General features: G+C 38.6%; 1 protein-coding gene across 10 annotated transcripts in view; it reads right to left on the minus strand.

Annotated features, from left to right (window-relative positions):
- KIF6 (kinesin family member 6) overlaps window positions 1–22,210 on the minus strand; it is a 163,267-nt gene that overhangs the window by 43,984 nt on the left and 97,073 nt on the right. For 7 of the 10 annotated variants that reach the window (XR_007903786.1, XR_007903787.1, XM_051782878.1 and 4 more), the window contains one exon: window positions 18,274–18,329. Coding sequence is in view for 5 of the 10 variants with exons in the window: in XM_051782878.1 (XP_051638838.1) it covers window positions 18,274–18,329 (56 nt within the window). In the remaining 5 variants the exon portion in view is untranslated. Of the gene's footprint in view, window positions 1–17,700; window positions 17,957–18,273; window positions 18,330–22,210 lie in introns of all 10 variants that reach the window. The other 3 variants (XR_007903788.1, XR_007903790.1, XR_007903789.1) reach the window with 1 other exon arrangement.

Consider the following 22,210-nt stretch of genomic DNA (forward strand, 5'->3'; position numbering starts at 1 on the left):
TTCCATCCTGGAGATCCTGAAATCTTCACACCTCATCTAGGACGCTGTATCTCCTTCTTTCTTCATCGTGAAATCATTTTTGATGTTACATAAAATATTAAGCTGAAAAACCTCTTATGCATCCAGGGAACCTCTGATTCCTGGAATTCACCCTCCAGGAAATTTTGGGTCCCTAACTGAGCTATATGGTAGTAGTTGTTTCTTTTTTTTTTTTCTGTTTCTTTCCCCCAATCCCACCAGAGGGGAATGAGCAAGTGGTTGTGTGGTGCTTAGTTGCCATCTGGGGTTAAACCATTGCAGGAAATATGCAGGGGTTTTGTTTGTAATGCAATGCCCCTACATTTGCAGTTGGACCCAGCTATGAAGACCTAATTAAGACTCTGGATCTATTAAATCTGATTCATAAAGTTGAGTGCCTCCACTTGAATCAGATAAGAAGTCCTGCTGAATGAGCACAAATTAAAGCTACATATTCAGCAAATCAGCACTGAAGCAGGCTTTTACAAAGAGGGCAGTAGTCACATAAATTCCATGAGCCTTGTAGAGGTATATTTTTAACTGTATTTGAGGTCAGAGTTGTAACAGCTTACAAAGTGTTCTAGAAAGTAGGGGACATTGAACCCAAATGGAGATATTCAAGTGGAATCATTTCTCAAATGAAGAATATCAAACACAGACAGTTATTGCAAATCTTACCAGATGTGGTAGATACTTTTTAAAATCTGATGCTGAAATTGTATGAGAACACAGTCTATGACAAAAAGTATCTGATAAGAAAAATCATGGAATTAAGTAAAAAAGATTCTGTTCTAACTCAAAATCCTGTAGCATTAAGAGCAGATAAACCATTCAGCTTTTCTCTGACCCAGAGAAACATTTGGGAAAAAAATTCTTACTATTTTTCAAACTTAGTCCTTCTCCGATAGCAAAAACATTGGCTCAGTTGGCTCTCTTAGGACAACATGTAGAGGCAAAGTAGTCTGCATTAGCAGCACTATTTCTGATGAAAATACTTTATTTTGGGATATGTGGTTGGCCAAATCCCCATGTGATCTGACAGCTCCTCATTTTCAGAAAGCCCTTGGTGGCATAAGGGGAGAAAACACAGTATTGCAGCACTCAAGGCCTCCTGACTATAGCACATGCATTTTTAAAGGTATAAAATACAACTCTCATCAGCATCAAAAATAAATTAATGACAATATGTGAGGTAACATATTGTTAAGCATGACCTGCTGCAGCAGATTTCTGCCTTTTATTCACTGAAGAAACATCTCCAGTGGTTTAAGATTTTACTGGCTCTCCTTTCTCCTTTTCCCTCTCCCTTCCCTTCATCCCAAAGTTTGCTGTCAAAGGTCACTGCCCCACAGCAGAGGGGGTAGAAGCAAATGTCTGCCTGTGTTCTGCCTGCTCTAGCACAGTTTGGCACCTCAGCACAAGCATATAAGCAATTTAAGTGAGACACTATCATGGAGTCAACTACAATGTAGTAAACACTCTTGTTTGCCAGCTGGGAAGAAAGAATTGGAGACAGTAACTGCCAGCAAAGAGATGGGGCACACCATTGGAAGCAAGGTAGCTGATAGTATTTAGTAGAATTCATCAGTGGGAGACCCCAGAAAAGACAAGAGGTTCAGAATTGGAAGCACAACCCTGACTTCCACACCAAATTCATAGTTGCAAACCATAGCCTAAGCTTAGCACATTAACAAACACACATGGAAACACACCATTTTCCCAACTTAATCTCCTTCCTTGAAGCTTAAATATCAGATTCAAATGCATATATTTTACTATAATGTAGGATACTACACATTTTGGGATTACTATTTAAAATATCTGACTGGGACATGCTTCCTTCCTTGCCATACTCAGTTGAGACAATAACAGTTTTTATTGAGACATTTATTACCTTCAAGCATGACCAAATTTACAGACAGCAAGCTTATAAGACAGCAGCCACTGACAGTCATTTCTATAGGATGACACTGGACTTCTCAGGAAGGATTTCTTCACTGAAAGTGTGGTCAGGCATTGGGATGGGCTTCCCAGGGAGGTGGTGGAGTCACCATCCCTGGAGGTGTTCAAGAAACAACTGAATATGGCACTTAGTGCCATGGTCTAGTTAGAGAGATGGTGACTGGTCAAAGGTTGAACTCAATGATCTTGGAGGTCTTTTGCAACCTAAGTGATTCTGTGATTCACTGATTATTCCTTGAGCTACTCAATATACAGTCCTCTAAACTCTGTACCCATTTCTATGCATTTATTTCTAACCTCCGTATTAAGTCCCCTTCCATTTTCCTACATGTTCTTGTTAGTTCTGGCCAGATTACATTTTTTTTTCCTCACAAGCTGATTATTTACACTTTCTGATTGATGATCATTCCTATAACTGTTTATTGTTTGGCATGCATTTCTACAGCACCCTTAATACCGTATTTTTTTTTTCTACTAGCCTTTCATACACTCTGGCTGCTACAGAACAAAAAAATGCTCTGATAGGGTTAAACAGCATAGCTGTAGAGAAACTCAATTTATTTTCCTGATGACATGATTCAGGACCTCTCTCTTGCTCTAAGTACAGACCTGTCATAGGCTGCATAGGCCTTAATTGTTTGGGTATTCCCCAAGGTCCCATTCATATAAATGAGGGAAATGCTAGCATGTTCCACAACTCCCATTCACCCAAAGGCACAGGACTTCTTTCCATAGGAAGCAGAATATGGCAAGTGGTTAGTGCACACAAATTCCTAACAAATCAGATACTGAACATTGGGATATCTAGGATAACCAACAGAAAACACAAAGGGGTCTGGACTTCAGTTCAACATCTCCTTGAAAGTGGAACTCAGAACCTGGATGCTTTCTGAATCTAGAAACAAATGCTTGGACCTTTATTCTATTGTCCCAAGGTTGGCTGTCACTACTTATATTTGTCCAGGCATTTTTAGCCAAGCACGGATATATAGAGGCAAGCATATTCCAGGACACTTCAGCAGAAGGACACATCATTTCTGGATTCTCAGTGGGGAGGGTATAGGTAGTTCAGTCAATAAAGCAGTGCTTCTCTATGCACTAGCAATGGCAGTTAGTTGCATTCCAGGAATTAAAGTGAACAGGTTCTTTTTTTTTCCTTTTTCCTGGATAGCTCTTCTGAATTTAGGTACCCAAATTTAATTTAAGCTATACCTTAGGTGCCAGAGTGCTATTTTAGGTATTGCCCGAAGTTAACAAATATTCTGTGTATCTATCTTCATATGCTAGGAAAGACACAGAAATAATGCACATCTGGAAACTGTTGTTCTGTTGTTTATCATATGTATTTGTTCATGAATTAAATATTAAGCTGGTCCAAAAAGCATGACTGAAAAGCAATGCCATATGGATAAGGAGTCATAATCTGTGAATTTAGTGTTCTGGATGCTCATATGACTAATTGTAGCTTATCTCTTGATTATTTCTGAGGAATTAATGTGAAGAGAAAGAATAAGGAAAATAAAGTCAGAGAAACAGCTTTGTATACAGCTCTTTTGTTTTTTAATGTCCAAATATAAGAAGCTTAAAAAATAAAGGGTCTTAAAAGCACAGACAAGCAAAGTCAAAACCAAAGAATTTTGCCCCCTCAAGTTTTAAACAGAGTGACTATATCCAAATACAAGATGAACATAGTTATTTCCTGTTACTAACACTGCCTGCATGGTTTTGTAATTTCTATGCAACAATCTGATGTCCAGTTTCATACTGTGACATTTTTTCTGGCCAGATTTGCTCAACATAAAATTGAGTATAGAGTTCCAGGCCTCACTATATAGTTCAGTTTCACAGACTTTTAAAATTTTTCTATCTTTACCAAGAAATTGTCCTGGAATTTCATACTGCGGTGTAAACTTCTGGTCAGATGAGACAGAGTGATGTTAAAAACCTGACAGATATGACACAAAATTAAAAATAAAATAAATTAAAAAAATTATAGTGCTCAAGGTCATTAGATATGTTACCACATTTTGAGGGTATGTATGCAAAGGTTTCAGGGTGAAAGAAACAAGATCAGAGTAAGAATGGGTGTATGATACATTTTTAATGCTCATTTACTTGTAACGTATGTACCAAACCTTTGAGAAATTACTTGGTAAAATATGTTAGACACATATTAACATCTCAGTAAAATAGGAAATAGGTTCCTGTAAAGATACAGCATATATTTAGTGTTGTGCATAAGCCTAAGTCTGCTTCTTGAATTGTTCAGCAATTTAAAATGTAACCTGATTCTACATAAGTGGCACAATGATATTATCAGCTCTGAACAGACGTCATCCCTCAGTCTTAACAAAAGTCCATGAGAAAATCTTCCTAATACAGCTATTCTCTGTTGATTGCACTCCTTCTGCAACATCCATCTGTGGTGACATCACTAGTCCTACATGATTTAGGAATTAGTTTGATTAGAAAAAACCGGCTATTGTATTTCAGTAGATGTAGGTTGGTATGCCTATACTGCAAGTCTGCATGAACACTGTCCAGATGTGTAAATGAACCACAAGATGCTATGAAAAACAAATTTGTATTTCTGTGCTCTTGAAGGGGTATCACTCTTTAACAGTACTACTCTGAATAAGCTGAGGTCTACTTCTCTAGAGTTTGAAGGTTTAATTTTTCACTCTTAAAATCTCTGGCTATCCAGTAGTAAAGACACACATGACTTAAATGCAGGACCCAAAGGAATACTAAATTTCCTGATGACACTAAATTGGGAGGAGCTGCCAACTCCCTTGAGGGAAGCAAGGTCCTGCAGGAGACCTTGACAAATTAGAGAGACGGACAACCACTTTATGAAGTTTAACAAGGACAAGAGCTGGATTATGCACCTGGGATGGGGCAATCCTGGTTGCATGTATAGACTAGGAAATGATAGGTTGGAGAGCAGCACTGTGGAAAGGGACCTGGGGGGTCTTGATCTATGGCAAGTTGAACATGAGTCAGCAGTGCCCTGGCAGCCAGGAGGGCCAACTGTGTCCTGGGGGGCATCAGGCAAAGTATCACCAGACGGTCGAGGGAGGGGATTGTCCCACTCTGCTCTGCACTGGGGCAGCCTCACCTTGAATATTGTGTGCAGTTGTGGACATCATAATGTAAGAAAGATATTCAGCTCTTAGAGAGCATCCATAGGAGGGCAACAAAGATGGTGAAGGACCTTGACAGGAAGCCGTATGAGGAGTGGCTGAGATCACTTGGTCTGTTCAGCCTGGACAAGAGGAGACTGAGGGGAGACCTCATTGTGATCTTCAACATCCTCACAGGGGGAAGTAAAGGGACGGGCACTGATCTCTTCTCTGTGGTGACCAGTGTCAGAACCTGAAGGAATGGCCTGAAGTTGTGTCAGGGGAGGTTTAGTTTGGATATTAGAAAAAGGTTCTTCACTCAGAGGGTGGTTGGGCACTGGAACAGGCTCCCCAGGGAAGTGGTCACAGCACCAAGTCTGACAGAGTTCAAGAAGCTCTCAGGCACATGGTGTTACTCTTGGGATGTCCTGTGCAGACCAGGAGTTGGACTCAATGATCCTGATGGGTTCCTTCCTACTCAGCATATTCTATGATTCTATGATCAAGAAAAACCTTTTGTACTAAAGACTAGGATTTAAACACCAGCCCCCCAGTACAGCATGAACTATCATCTAGTATCTTTTCTTTAAAAGAGCAAATTTAACAGATTGACTTAAGAACAGACTCCCTAATAAAAGAGCAAAATGCAGTGTAGCAATCCAGCATGACTACATGTTTTCAGTCTAAAGACAGCTTACAGGCAGAAAATCTGTTACTGAGCAGCATTTTTCAAAGTTTATAGTCATAACAGTTCATAGCTTGATTAAATCCAATGAGCTTGGTCAATTTGTTTTAGTTATTCTAGTGAAAACCTTAAGTAAAAAGCGTTTACATGGTGTCTTCCTGAGCATAACTTTTTCCCCTGAAAATACTTCGGTTTCTAAAGAACAGAACATCATTTGTAATAATTAGAAAATGAAAACGTTTCCTACATATGTAGATTCCAATACAGATCCAAAGAAAACATTAACATCTTAGGCCTGCAGTGACTGTTACACTAATAAGGTTCTTCTGTTTAAAGAATAGCACACCAGGGGAGCATAATAGAGCTGTTCAAATGAATTCATTCAGTTTGGTATTTTCTGAATAAGTCATTTGACAAATTGTGTTTTCTCATTCTAAGGACCCATTCAGCCTATGCACTGTCACCCTGGGGCATTGCCTATTGTTTGAAAGTAAAAACAAACATATGCAAGCTACTCTGAAACAATGGACAATATTTAGCATTGGCATTAACATATGCATTGCCCCCTGAAGCCAAAAGACTTGTACCTTCTGAAATGACTTTCCTAAGTGCTGCTGCAAAGACTATGTTATATTACCAAAGATGGTATTCTCTTCTTATAAGGAGGAGCAGAAAAAGCAAAAAGGCTGTCAGAAAGCTGCTAGAGCTGCCTAGTTCTCTTGTCAGTCTGATCTCTAAAAGATCAGGTAAGACAAACCCTACAGCAGCTGGTGGTGACAGGGCAATGACGTCTTTCTTTCTGTCTTCTCTGACAATTGCCCTAGCATGATCCACACTGAAGCAGTGGCAGAACAGAAAGCTCTGTCACAGCTCCATCAATCTAGTTCTGCCTCTGAAGTGAGACAAACACTAGACCTAGACGTTTACAGTTTACACTGCATACAGTAAGTACAGTAGATGAACTCTCTCTCTCTTAATTTCAGAAAGACAAAGTAATGCTTTACAGTTTAGTCCTTCCTCCTTATTTGCACATCTTACTACCAGTTTTCTGGGGACTCTCATTCAGCTAAAAATATTATTTTATTATACATTGCCTAATCATACGGTGTTAAGAATTACACTCAGCAAATATAACTGCACTACTCCAAGACAATGTGAGCCTTGTTTACATGGAAATCTGAAATTCTAAGAAAAATTCTCTTGAGTATCAAAAATATGATCTGGTAATTACAAACAAGGCAGTTAATTGATTACTCTGACTCACTATGAACACTGTGAAGAAACAAAAAAGTCATTAACATGAACTTTCCACTGAACTGCTAACAAGAAAGAAAAATATATTCCCATCACTCTGCTTTATATTATGAGACAACTGGCTGCTCCTAGGATAAGAAAATAGGTTGTGGAAGCTTGCATCACAGCATTGAGTTTGCCCCAAGAGGGTAGCCACCAGCTACCATGTTGTAGCTATCTGCCAGGCCTGTGTAAAATTCATGACATCTATTCTGCATTACAGTACCTTGAGAGAAGTTTTCCAAAAGATGCTGTGAGAGAGCATAGCATTTTTATATTGTGCTCTACAGATCCCTGGCTAAACTGGGCCATAGAAATCATGCCTGAAGCAGTAGAAAAAGAATCTTAACAGAATCAAGTTGAAAGTAAGCTACATTTCATCATGGAAGGAAGGAAATAAGTGAAAATGGAACGAGTTATAACCAAACAGAAATATAAGATGTAGCATCCTGCAAAGCAAAGTAAATCACATTTCTACAATGGACAAACTGCAGATGGTGACAGAGTGGCTAAGAAAATAAAATCTGCAGAAACTCAGCTGTTTTTCTGTATTTTCAATTCCGTGCTTCCAAAAATCAAAATGTAATATTTAAAAAATAGATTCCAAAACTGCAGTCATAATGGCATGGTGATTAGACATTTATCCAAAACAAACACACATAGGAACAATGTTTTTTCAGTATTAGGTTGCAAAACAATTGGGCCAAGAAATTAAGGAGAAAGAATCCGAAGACTGTGTCAGCCATGCTGAATGGCTTCAGCTTTAACAGCTACTGCTATTTTTGGTGGACACATAAACATTCCATTTATTACAAAACTGCTTTGAAACTGACCTGGAGATCAGAAACAGACTGAAGCTTCTAGGCACTGGGCCACACTGAATAACATCCCAGCTGGGAAATTACATCTGGGGGACTGTTTGTCCCAATAGCCTGTTTTCTCTTCTGTTTTTCTGACAGATGGCTGCAGGTTTTGCAGAGCTAATGTGCTTTGTTATATTAGTCATAAATGACATCCCTCAGAAGTAAACAACATAGTTACACACCCGAGATGAAGTATGGAAGAAATACTAATTCTGTTCCATTTTCTGATCCAACTTGTGTTCGGAGACCAAGACTGACTCTGTTAAGTGACAGAGGACAGATGCAACATATAGGCAGACTCCCAGGAGACAGGAAATCAGTGGAGGCTAATTGCATTGAGGCTTTATTTTTCCATATATCCCAGTGCAAAACAGAAGTGATGAAGCAGCAGGAAGGAAACCTTTTCTTTCTCAGAGAGCTTCCAGTCTACACTGATGTGTTCTTGTCAAATCTCCTACTTCTCATACTAAACTATGGTTTCAGCCTGTTCTAGATTCCTGATCTGGCTGTTCGTCTGGAACTTCTTGGGTACTGAACAGTCCAGCCAGGGCTCCTGGACACAGAAATCTTGGTACATGCAGCAAGCATGCAGACTGACACTGAGCAGGCTCTGTAGAAGGCTCACACAGTACGTCTGACATCTACAGAATGTGCCTGATGAATTGCACAGCTTGAGCTGCACCAGCTGCCCAGTTGCACATCCTCAGCACACCCTGAGCATGTTAGATTCACCACGTTACTCAGGTTTCTGTCTGTGAAAAAAATTCTGGGACCTTCAGTTTTTTTTGATGCCAAACATTGATGGATGCATTAAGGTTCAGTTCTCAGGGATCTTTCCACATAAAAAAAACCCCAAACCAAACCAAACAAGAACCAACCTCTGATCAAAGAACAAGATAAATAGCAAACTTGCTGTTCTTGCAGTTTTTATGTCTCTCATGACACAAAGTTCAGTGTAGTATTTAAGGGCGGTATACAACACTTCCATAGGGTGAAACACTTGTTTATTAAATAAGAAAAATCCCTTGAAAGTCCACATCATACCTCTTATATCATTCCTGAAGACCATGAATGAGAAAACATGTAAAGGTAACCACATTTGAAATACAGGACAATCCTAAAGTGACTGGCTGAGTGCACAACCATGAATTACTCCCAAAATCAAAAGGAAGCTGAGCAGCCTTACTGATATAAAGAAAGGTGAAATTGGGAATGGAGTCAAGGAGGCAGATTTGGAGACCTCAAAGGTGGACAGTATTGCAATATATTTCACACTATAAGTGATAGTATTTGTCTGTTTAAAATAATTACTACTATAGGTTATAGGTTTAGCAGGACCAAGTGCAAGCTGCTGCACCAGGGTCAGGGCAACTCCTGGTATCAGTACAGGCTGGGGGATGAACAGATCAAGAGCAGCACTGCTGAGAGGGACCTAGGAGTGCTGGTGGATGAGAGGCTGGACATGAGCCGGCAATGTGCACTTGCAGGCCAAAAAGCCGATCGTGTCCCGGGCTGCATCAAAAGCAGTGTGGCCAGCAGGTCAAAGGAGGTGATTCTGCCCCTCTACTCTGCTCTTGTGAGACCCTATCTGGAGCAGTACATCCAGCTCTGGGGTCCCTACACAGGAAGGACATTGACCTTTTGGAATTAGTCCAGAGGAGGAACACCAACATGATTAGAAGGATCGAGCACCTATCCGATGAGGAAAGGCTTAGAGAATTGGGATTGTTCAGGCTGGAAAAGAGACAGCTTAGGGGTGTCCTAATTGTGTCCTTCCAGTGCCAGAAGGGAGCCTACAAGAAAGACAGAGAGGGACAAAGAGCATGTAGTGACAGTACAAGGGGGAATGGCTTCAAACTGAAGGAGAGTAGGTTTAGAATAGATACTATGAAGAAATTCTTTACTGTGAGGATGTTAAGACACTGGAACAGGTTGCCCAGAGAAGGTGTGGATGTTTCATCCCAGAAAGTGTTTAAGGCCAGGCTAGCCAGGTTTTGAGCAACCTGTTCTAGTGAAAGGTGTCCCTGCTTTTGGCAGGGGGGTTGGAACAAGATGATCTTTAAGGTCTCTTCCTACCAAAAATATTCAATGAGTCTATGATTCTTTGTCTAATGCTTGTTGCCCTTTATCAACTAAAACAACAATAAAGACAAATATGGAAATATTTTCAGAATTTTCTTTTCAATCTGTACACAAGTAGAACTCAAACTGACCTCAGCTAGAGTCTCTCTTTGGTGAGGATTTCAAGATTTCAAATTCCATGGATTCCATTGCTGAGAATAGCAATTCATAAAAGCTACCTGAAGAATGAAATGCTGTGGAATGACATTATTGAGTTATCTGCTCATTATATCTGCATACTGAATTCATTTATTTATGAGTTGTTTGCATCTCATTTGAACCATATTTTTCTATGGCACGTAACTTCTCTTCTTGAAGTTTCTCAATCCCTTTTTAAACCCGATCTTGCCATTTTTCTCCTACACTAGTCAGTTCCAGTAAAATTCACTGAGCGTATAGATCAGATATGAGTCTGCCTAAGTACTTGATACGTTCTGGAATTAAACTAGAACAGTGAATTAGATCAGCAGCTATGAAGTTGCAATGTTTATTTCCATAAAAGAATAAGTATCTCAGAATATTACAGTATAGAATGGAATGCATTTCAAAGCATAGTAATTTCTCTCTTATTATAGCCTTACTTTATTCATGGTTGAAACAATGTCTCTCTCTCTCTCTGAAGCTAATGTCTGACTCAGAACTATATATTAATATAAAGCAATAGATAATACTACCAATATTAATGATCTTTAAGAAAGCAATGCATTGATTTTGATGGATTTTCTTTTCATATCGCAAATAATTTTGAGGATTTTAATTTCATTTAGATTCCATGTAAAGCATGGAATTTTTCTTCAACAGAGAAATGCCATCCTTCCAAAATACAGACACTTCTTCAGCAAAACTTTTTAAAATGCTATTTGCTCATTCATGACTTCCCTCAGTTCTTTCAGCCCATATAATCATGGCTTAAAATATGCATAACATTCCTAAGATCAGCCTCGGGATTCTAGTTCTTAACTAACTGATTCTCCTTTTTCAAAGTAATTTATTGCCTGCATGTGAAGCTAAAACAATGCAGATATACAACATAGCCAACAGAGTGCTCTTAGACTACTTCTGCCTAAAAAACCTAACTTTGTCTTATTTCTTTTCTTATCTGTGCAAAAATGCTGCTATCAGTTCCCTTCATAAAGTTGTGCAGGTATAAAGAAAACCTTTGCAAGAAATACTCTTAGCTTGGAGTTTAAATGTAGGTCTACTTGGCTATCTCCATGGGGAGGTAGGGTGACCATAACAAAATTAATTTTTATGTATATATACATAGCATCTTGCCTATAGAGAAAAAGGTGATTAAAATTCTGGGTTGATATTAATTAGGTTTGGATCAGGTTTAACACCTACTGTGCATTCACAGAGACAACAATGTGACATACAAGACAGTGAACCAGAATTAATATTATCCTTAGCACTGCAATGTCTTGTCCTTGCTCTTCTCCAGTCCTCACCATTTCAGTGCAGCACCCCATTAACTGGGATATATATGAAAATTATTTGAATAATTTGCAAGAAAATTAAATGAAGAGTCTTCAATAACCGTGCTTTGCAATTCTCAGATATGCTGTCACTGAAGATCATAATTGGCTTTGGTATTCTATGGTCTTGGGCACTAAACTCAAAGCCTGAAATGAGGCAGAGCAGTGCAACAGCTCAGCATTCCTGTGGGTATAGATGCACCACCAACATCATGTGCACATAATCCACCCACCTACCCTTTTTCATTCCAAAAGTGCCTGTTTCCTCACACAGTTATTACTCCCACTTGAGTTTGCCCTTCCTCTCCCAGCTTCAATCATAATATTAGCTGATTTCTGGACAGACTACAAACAACTGCTTCCCTTTGGGCATTAAATACCATTTAGTATGCTTTTTTCCTTTAGGAAATAACTAAACCTAATAGTGTTAAAAATACCCCAAAATAGTCAGACAATTATAGGAATGAACTTGGAAATTTTTACTACTCTTAAATGCACCTAACACATAGCACATTCTTGTATACAGGCAAGTTTTTTAGTGGCAAAATTCAGAATTAATATATCAGTTTAATTTACACTGAAAATAGTAGTTTTAATTCCACCAACTCACTCTGTGATCAATGCAGTAGTAGTTAGGCCTTTTTTTTGGTTACCTAATGCTTTGTCGTTTGTTCAGATGAAGACTAGTCCTTACTGTCAGAGTCTTTTCACATAGAATGTTTCCAGTAAAACCATCTGTTGATAACAGCACCCTAGGAAAAAACCCTCCTGCTAACCCTGATAAGGGGAGAAGTTTTGATTTCAATCTTGATGATTCTCACCATCTGGCTCCATTCAAATTGGCAATAAATTAAACTAACTTTCTCCAACTTGAGTCTGTTTCACCTGTGATGGTAGTTGGTAAGTGATCTCATCTTTATCTCAACCCACAAGTTTTTTTTTCTTACTTTTTTCTCCTGTTCTGTTGAGGAAAGGATATGAGAGAGCAGCTGGATAGCCAGCTGAGGTTGACCCATCACAATGGGCTAGGCACAATCACTCAAGTTTTTGCAAGGAGAAATTCTATACCTTCACTATTCTGAAATAAAATCCTTGGCTTCAGCATCAAATTTCCTTCACTAAGTCTCTTTCAGTAATACCAAAAGGATCTATAGTTCTTGTTAGAAACCATAATTCTCTGAAAACGATACAATACAAAAACACATGCAGTGGCACAGCATTTTTTTCCCAAGAAAAGAAACCTATTCTTTTTTGTTCTTTAGCCAGTGAAATACACACTTTTAAAGTTCTTAATGTTGGAGAAAGGCAAAAATGTACTTTGTGTCAGTGCTGGCCCACTTTCCACTTCTTCTACATTGGTTATAGAGTTCTCATTATTTCCTGGTCTCTCAGGTTTTTTTTTTCCAGTTTCATTCATGTTGGTTTTCTTTATTTGTCTTTTAAAAACTAGTCTTTGGGTACGTTCTCCAGTCATACATAAACAATTCTGAATAGTTCACTCAAACAAATCCAGACATGTCTACATGTTCAAACTCCATACAATTTCTTTGTCTTTTTATGGTGTATTTATGCAATATATTGACTTGCAAAAATAATTGTCCCTCAATGCTTTCACCAAAACTCTCTGTTCCTTTCTTTTGGCTTACACAGAAGTTAGTGTGATAATGCAGCAAACAGGGTCACTACAATGACCCTGACTAAGAAACACTTCCTTCTTTTTCTTCTTTTGTTTTCATTGATCAGTAAAGAAACTTTTCATCCTACAATGAAATCCACTCCCTTACTTCTAGGAGGTCATTGTGAAAAGTAAGCATAATAACAAATCTAAGACATATCTATTATTTTCCATAAAAATAATTTAAAAATCTCTGTATTCTCTGTAGTGCTATTAAACATAAAAGGAGACAGAATCCAGGACTATGTGGTCGGGTAGCAAAAGGCATGCTAGCCACAATGTCTCATTTCTGATATTATAGTCACTCTCCACTTGAAATCCACCTTACACCTAGACATTGATCTCCTTAATCTTTTTATGCAAGCAGCAACATCAGCAAAAGCCTACCATGAAAATCTTACTGCAAATTTCTTTTTACAGCCCTAACTTCCTGATGTTTTTGAAATGCTAGTGTAATTGAGAAGGGGTTGGAGTATTCTGTGTACTTTTCACTGCAAAACACTAATATTTCCGAAGTCAGAATGAAGGGCTATTTATGACATAAAAGTTACAGCCAACTGCTGCTATCAGTATCTCAAAATATAATCAGACTGCATGAAATGTGCTCTATGGCCTCTGTGGTGCATAGTTTTATACTATTAAAAGTAGCTTAGAAATAACGGAAACTGATATTGATGGGATCTGTTCTTGATTGAGCACAACAAGGCAGATAGGAATGCTTAAGGAAACTGAAACAATAATAAAAGTAAATTAAAGATCCAGTTGCAGGCTGCAGATGACTCTTATTTCTCCTACCACATTTTCAGTAAAGACTTGGCAGGCTAGTAAACTTAGCATCTTTAATGGTCTTCTGAATATGTAAGCTATGATGAAGCAGACTTAACTGAATAATTGTTTCAGGCTGCTAAACTATATAAAGTAGTGTAACTGCATTGACTGAGAAAAATAAGCCAGAAATTGTCCTACCGGATGCAAAAATTTAATAATTGTTAGGAAGTGCTTATAGGCAGATATATTAACAACTATGTTCAAAACAAAGCAGGACAGGACAAAAGGACAGATGAATAAAATGTAGTCTTTGTATTAGCCAGAGTGCAAATTTTCACATGCTGCATAATGTTACATAGAAAGAATTAAAGAAAAGACTGTAAATTATGATCATTCTCAAGCCTCAGATATCAATGTTTAAAAACCATACACAAAGTAGTGTACATCTGCATAGATCAGAATATGGAGAGCTATAAATGGATACAACATGGATGGAATTTCTTGCTTATACAGTAGGATTACAGCATGAACTAAATGAAAAGATTGTTTCTCCATTTCACTACCAAAATTAAAAAAAAAAGAGCATAATGAAATTAATTTTCAACAAAACCAAAATGTGTTTTGTGCAATTTTTCTTAGAACTTTGAGGTCATTTCTAGCTTGATTCTTAAACCAACTTTTCAACATTCAGGGGGTCTACAACTTATTACAAATACCTATATGAGGCATGTAAGTATAGTCAAGTTCAGTGCAATACCAGTAATTTGTTACATGGCTGCTTGTTTTGTTCAAGGGATCAGTTTGGGGTTTTATGTTACATATACATATGAATATGCACTTAGATTTTTGTATTGCTTGTGTCTCCACTGTTCCGCTTCTAACACTGAAGAACTTAACCAAAAGCAAGTTTTAAAACAGATGTTTTTAATTACAGGAAAAACTCATACTCTACTGCACTACAGCTATCAGAATTTTGCCTAACTCACTGAGGAAAAACCCACAGCGATTCAGTCCAAACCAAAGATTTCTTTTAGATTTTGCTGCAATCCATGGAAACAGTCTAGAGAGGCTACATCTACATTGCATTGTTACATTGTTACTGAGAGCTGCCACAGTAGATTTCTACAAATCTCAAGGGACTTGCAGACCACATAAGTCTTGTCCCAGCACGACAATACAAGCGGTAGGTTCAGGACTGGCACGTGCCCTGCTGCTTCTTGCACTGTCTCTCACACCCTTCAAACATTTGTTCTCCCCTAAGACATTTGCATCAGATGAAAGGTGCATTTAAGAGTTGCTGCTAGGCTCCTGCCTTTAACCAGCACAGTTGCAAATACTGAGAAAGATGTGCTTATGTGTGGCTGCTTATTGCTGGCACTATTCCTGCTTCAAAATGGATTTCAACTTGAGCAAGAGAAAGAAGTCTGACACTCAGGGCTGGCTTTGGCTCTATCTCATTTAGGTCAAGAAATCTGTTGGGCTTAACACAGATGAGCAAATCTAGGAGAGAGAAGGAATACAGGATAATGTGGACTTCAAGATGGCAGCAGAGAAAAAAGAATCCTTTTCAGTAGGTTTAACCAGGAGTTAAATGAGCTTACATGGCCACTGCAGAGACCAATAGTTGCAAGATAGATACTGAAATTCTATTTGCATGGGTCAATCTGTGGATACCCATGCACAGATTCTGTACTGACATTTATGTTCTGGCCAGTCTGACGGAGACAAATTAATAAACTGAGAGAAGACAGGTGAATTCAAGTATCATGTCTTACAAAAGTAACCTATTGTTCAGAACACTGCTGCAGCAGGGCTCAGCACCTGATGTCTCTGCTTCTCGATCCCTTCCAAACATCATTTGTGCTGTGGTTTGAAAACACATGCCAACATGGCTGAGGCTTTCCACATATCTGGCATAACTTTAAATATACTGCATAAGGTCACTGAGGGACTTGTGGTGTACCCGAAGGTGATTGGGAGGGGAATCTGGCAGTAGTTATCTTCATGACCACAGAGAGTATAATCATGGATATGGTGTAACTACAGAGCACTTGTCAGCTGTGCTGTGAGATTTTTGTTCTTTCCCAGAAGTCAACTGCTGTTGTAAGACATGAAGTGAAGATAATGACTTCCTTTTCCATGTCTGTGCAGGTGCCACCCAAAGAGGAAGGAGACAGAAACTGAGTGCAGGGTCTATACCACTTGCCCTGGATGCCAGAGTACCTTTAAATCTGGTCCCCCATAGCCTGTATTTGGAAGCTTGAAGAGACACAGTTCACCTGAATGTGTGTATATGGGAGGACAAGGACCTGATCTCCAAGAACTTCAGGGATAGATTAAAAAACTGTTTAACATCTGACAGAAAGCCTGGATAGCCAGTTTTAAGAAAACAAACTCCAGGCTTAGAATCAACAGAACTCAGAAATCAACTAGGAACATATCAACGGCTGCTAGAAGAATCAAATAAGCTCTAGCTTGGGGTTGAATGTATCCATGGGTGATTTTTGGTATTGAACAATCTGAAACTGGATGCCAAATGTCACAGAATCACAGAATATGCTGAGTTGGAAGGGACCCATCAGGATCATTGAGTCCAACTACTGGCCCTGCACAGAACCATCCCCAGGAGTCACATCATGTGCCTGAGAGCTTCTTGAACCCTGTCAGGCTTGGTGCTGTGACCACTTCCCTGGGGAGCCTGTTCCAGTGCCCAACCACCCTCTGAGTGAAGAACCTTTTTCTAATATCCAAACTAAACCTCCCCTGACACAACTTCAGGCCATTCCCTCAGGTTCTGACACTGGTCACCACAGAGAAGAGAACAGTGCCCGTCCCTTTACTTCCCCCTGTGAGGATGTTGAAGATCACAATGAGGTCTCCCCTCAGTCTCCTCTTGTCCAGGCTGAACAGACCAAGTGATCTCAGCCACTCCTCATATGGCTTCCTGTCAAGGTCCTTCACCATCTTTGTTGCCCTTCTATGGACGCTCTCTAAGAGCTGAATATCTTTCTTATATTGTGGTGTCCAAAGCTGCACACAATATTCAATGTGAGGCCACCTCAGTGCAGAGCAGAGCGGGACAATCCGCTCCCTCAACCACCTGGCAATGCTTTTCCTCATGCCTCCCCGGACATGGTTGGCCTTCCTGGCTGCCAGGGCACTGCTGACTCATATTCAGCTTGCCATCCACTGGGACTCCCAGTTTTCGTGGCACTGCTTTCCAGCATCTCATTCCCCAGTCTGTACATGCATCCGGGGTTCCCCCACCCCAGTTGCTAAATCCAGCACTTTCCCTTGTGGAACTTTGTACGGTTGGTGATTGCTCAGTCGTCTGATTTGTCGAGGTCTCTCTGCAGGGCCTCCCTGCCTTCAAGGGAGTCAACAGCTCCTCCCAATTTTGTATCATCTGCAAACCTTCTTAATGCCCTTCCAGTCCTTTGTCCAAGCCAATTATGAAGATGTTGAGGAGCACAGGGCCTAAGATGGAGCCCTATGGAACCCCACTAGGGACAGGTCTCCAGCCTGATGTTCCCCCATTCACTATTACCCTCTGTGCTCGACCCACGAGCCAATTTCTCACCCACCACATAGTGGGTTTATCCAGCTGCGGGTTGGGAATTTTGTCCAGAAGGATCCTGTGAGAGACAGTATTGAAAGCTTTACTGAAATCCAAAAAGATTACATCTCCTGGCTTCCCTTGATCAGCTAGGTGGGTTACCTTGTCATGAAAGGAAATCAGGTCTGATAAGCAGGATTTTCCTCTCAGGAAGCCGTGCTGGCTGTGATCAATCAACCTAGCATTGTCTTGCAGGTGTTTTTCAATCCTTCCCAGAATAATCTTCTCCATTACTTTTTTCCAGGCACTGAAGTGAGACTGACAGGCCTGTAGTTTCCAGGGTCCTCCTTTTTGCCCTTCTTGAAAATCAAGACAACATTTGCTTCCAGTGTGCTGGGACATCTCTGGAATCCCAAGACTGCTCAAAAATCATCGAGAGAGGTTTTGTGATGGCAATTTGAAATTAAAAAACCTCATGCTAATACCTTAATTTCTCCTTCTGATAAATTTCAGACATCCTGTCAAATAAAGAAGGGAGCTCTTTTTCACATTATGGTATTTGAAATAATCAAAACTTGTACATAAAATTATTACTGCCATCATCAGCTTACAATTTACCAGAAATCTTAGCAATGCATTGACTATTTTCTTTTAGAAAATAGAATCTCTTCCCATATCTTTTGAATGCTGTGATTTCATAAACTAAAAGGTAAAATGAGGTTAAAATATACTCACTTATTTTACTTCTCACTTCATTTAGCTTTTCTCCAAGGCATTTAACTTCAGCAAACCTGTCAATGCAAGGATAATGATACGGAATTATTCTAAAGAACAACTAGTGAAACTAGTCGATCACAATAAAATACTGAATTACTCAGTACTAATTTTTGATTGGTAAGTAGAAGTAATTGGAAACAATTTTCCATTAGAAAGATTATCTGATCCAAGAGAAACCTTTCTGAAAGAAACCATGCAACAGATAAGTTTACTAGACAGACAAAACCAATGTATTTGACTTTTTAAGTTTTAAAAACTATGGTATCTCAACTCTAATGACTGGATTCTCTTAAATACTCTTACTACACCACAGTATTATTCTTAATATGTTACCTTACTTGCAATGTTTTAACAAACAGTGATATAAAAGTAAAACTAAAAAATAACCCAAGCAAATTAAAACAAAATGAAAGTATTAGAACTGCTCACTAGGAAATTTCAAATTTCAGCCTGTAATTAGCATATTGCTGATGAACACTGTGCTGTGTGGAAATACACATCCTAGTCACTAAGAAACCTCTGAAATAGAAAATGTGAGAAAACTAAATGATGCTGTTCTCCTACAGATAGCCACTAAGTGAATGCAGACTTTCAGTTGATATTCAGCTACTGCTGAAATAGCAACACACATGAAGATATGCAAATAGCAAGCAAGAAGCAGGCTGAGAAGGATGGAAACGAATGAATGAATCAGTCTTTGGAAACTCTCTTTTTCTAGAATGCAAATAGCTTGACCTCAAATCAAAACTGGAAATAAGTGGGAAATTCCCTCCAGGTATGTTTCTAAATGAGTTCACTGACCACTTCCTCATTATATTCAAATAATCAAACCTTCACATGGTATGTAAAATATTCTGATGATCAGAAGTTTCTTTTTTAGCTTGCAACAGCTCACCGTATGTCTTGCTTCTTAGGAAATGTGTCATATCTAAATGTATTCTTAAAAAACAGCTATCTACCGAGCCTTAAAAATTTATATTCTCTACATTTCTTACAGTCTGCTAGCACTTGATGCCTACTCCTTTTGTGCTTTTCTTCTGTCCGTTTTCTGATGTTTCACAGTAGTTGCTGTCATAATTATTCTCTTATACTTATTTAATTTGGTACTATATAAAAGTGTTCAGGAAAAATCAGGTTTAGGACATATCAGGTTTTCAAATGCCAAACATATTGTGCTGTAAAAATAATGACAGTTACTTCAGTGTACAATGGTAAAGTCCAAGGAGGCACTGAGAGAACTGAGGCTATTTCAAGAAAACATCAATTGTAATAGTCTAAACAGTAATAGTTTAAAATTTAGAATGACGATTTGCTGCACTGTGACATTTGTTGTAGGACATCAAGATTAACATGAAACTCTCAGTTGTTACTTGTATGTGTACAAGTGGAACCTTGCAGAATGTGGAGGCAAAACTCAATTATTAATCAAGACTTCAGGTGATCTGTAAGAGTCTTGCTCTAGACAAAGTAACTGAAGAAATCCACAAATTGTACTTCTGTCTAACTCAAATAATGGCAAAATAGAGTAAATAACCTCCCCCCCCCCACCTTGGAGAGTTGGGGTTTGAAAAACTGCCCCTTCTCAACTAGTCAATTTCCCTGTAAAACTGGAACGAGTTAGAATTTCGGATACCTTCATAGGTATCTGCTCACAAACATACACTTTCGAAGCTGAATTCAACAAGACTAAATGGCTGGAGCTGGAGGGTTCCTCAACACTTACTCTTTCTTACATAAAGAAGGCAGAAGCCTTTGAAGCATCTGTGAGACTTTATATAAGCTTATTCTACTGGTGTTGACTTAGAGCCACAAGCAGACATTGAAGAGTGTGCAAATATCAAAGGGAAGAAACCCCAAAGTACCTCCTCTTTCTTTCCCTCAGGTCCCATGAACCAAATAGCAAGTTCCTCAATAACTTAATAATTTTTGAGGCAAATCTCATGTTGACTATTAACTCTGATTCATGTTCACAAAGAGATTTATCCGGACAAGTTGAAGCCATCTATCTATCCAGTCCCTATTCATAGGTTACTGCCAATAGTTGAATGGATCGTGCATATGTTTCTCAATCACCATAGTTTATAAACTAGCACAATAACATAAACTGAAATTTGGCATTAATGTATGACAGTCCAATGGATTCCATCTGTGACTATGAGTCAGTCTAACAAAATAAACCAGGTAAAGACATAAGATTTGGCTCTAATATTGAAAGGTAAAAAGCTATTTCGATACTCTTCTAATTAAAAAAAAGGTGGTATTATCTAACATTAAGCTGATATTGCTATGAATATTGATGAGTGAACAATTATATATTGCAAGCTGAAAAAACTTCCTGTGTATCTTACATGGAGACCACTCAACAGAAAGGCTGAAGTTGACAAATCATGGCTTCTATTACCTACAAGATTAATACTCCATGATGAAACCCTAAAGTGAATTTAGCCACTGATTTCAGTGGAACAAGCATTTTTGGCAAAGATTTCACTCTTTGAATGCAAGTGCCAGTAATTTAAAAATAAACTTCTTGAAAAACAAATCTCTAACTCATAATGTAAACCAAGACAAACTCAGAGGCTGTCTAATAAGACAGTGGAGACATTTAGTGAATTAAATGAACATTCACTTGTTTTTAATTATTAGAAATTACAACAACAAGTGACCTAAGTGAAACTCATCCTTTCCATGAAACTTGCCCATAGGTATTGAAAAAAACAAGTTAGTTGCTAACCAGTTGAAACACAGACAGTAAGGAAGAAGAAAATGGAAAATGGTGGAGAAAACAAAATGGAAACTAGATTTACATCACATCTGTAAGTTCAGTAGAACTTTACTACTGGAAATACTGACTAAGATGGGGCTTAAAAGCTTTGTGCAATATGCAATATTACATTGGAATGGCTCATCTGGGAAGATTTTTTGATAGTATATTTCACCAGAAAATGAGATGTATCTTTCTCCTCCTCAGAGAAACAATCCTAAGTGAACATGGTTATGTTGAGAAATAGGATGTTATTAAATTCTCTGGAAGTCAAGTATAGGAAGTCCAAATTGCAGAAATCTGATTCTGTCTGGGCATAAACACATGGGTTTTTGGTGGTTTTTTCTGTTTAGTTTTGGTTTGTTTTTTTTTTTAAGCAAGGAAGAAGTTATTAATGTACAGAAGAAAAATAAAAAATAATTGTTTTGTATTAACTGTAAAGTAAGCTGTAGAAGGTCACCTTTTTTATCTTATGAAGGTACTCCTCATAGGCAACTGTCCTAATTGGATAGCTTGAAACTATTTTCTTTCACTTGAGCAGTAATGAGCTTCATAAAGAAATTATCCTTAACCATATCAGACTTCCCACCTTTTAAATCCAGAGACAGTACTGAGCTACAGTACTAAGCTACTGCCTCTGTGAAGAGCTCTGAAGCAGCAGGTGAAAAGCTATTCAAAACCAGAATTTTTCTTATACATATATATATATATTTTTAACAAAACAAATGTTTTCAGTATTTGATTTAACCAAGGGGAGTTACAGAAAAAATACATGTATATTGTATATGTATGACCATATATAGTCACATCTATATGAATAATTTCACAGCCCAAGCAACAGTTGTGACCTTCACAGTGAAACTTCCAATTAGGCTCACTGACAGTTCACCATTCAATTAACAATGATATAATGCGTACTCGATGTCTTACTGAGATGTACCTGGGACTCCTGAGGTAATAGGAACCAACAGGGAAACACCAGTGAAATACCTCAGAGGAATTAAGAAGTGCCCCTCTAAGAAGGTGACATGGTCAACAGTCCAGCTGAGGTGCCTTTGCACCAATGCATGCAGTGTGGGCAGCAAACAGAAGCTGGAAGCCACTGTACTGCTAGAAAGCTGTGATCTAGTTGCT

Source organism: Manacus candei, unplaced genomic scaffold (assembly GCF_025592945.1).
Source record: "Manacus candei isolate 608988 ecotype Guabito, Panama unplaced genomic scaffold, ASM2559294v1 h1tg000017l, whole genome shotgun sequence".
Taxonomy (NCBI): Eukaryota; Metazoa; Chordata; class Aves; order Passeriformes; family Pipridae; genus Manacus; species Manacus candei.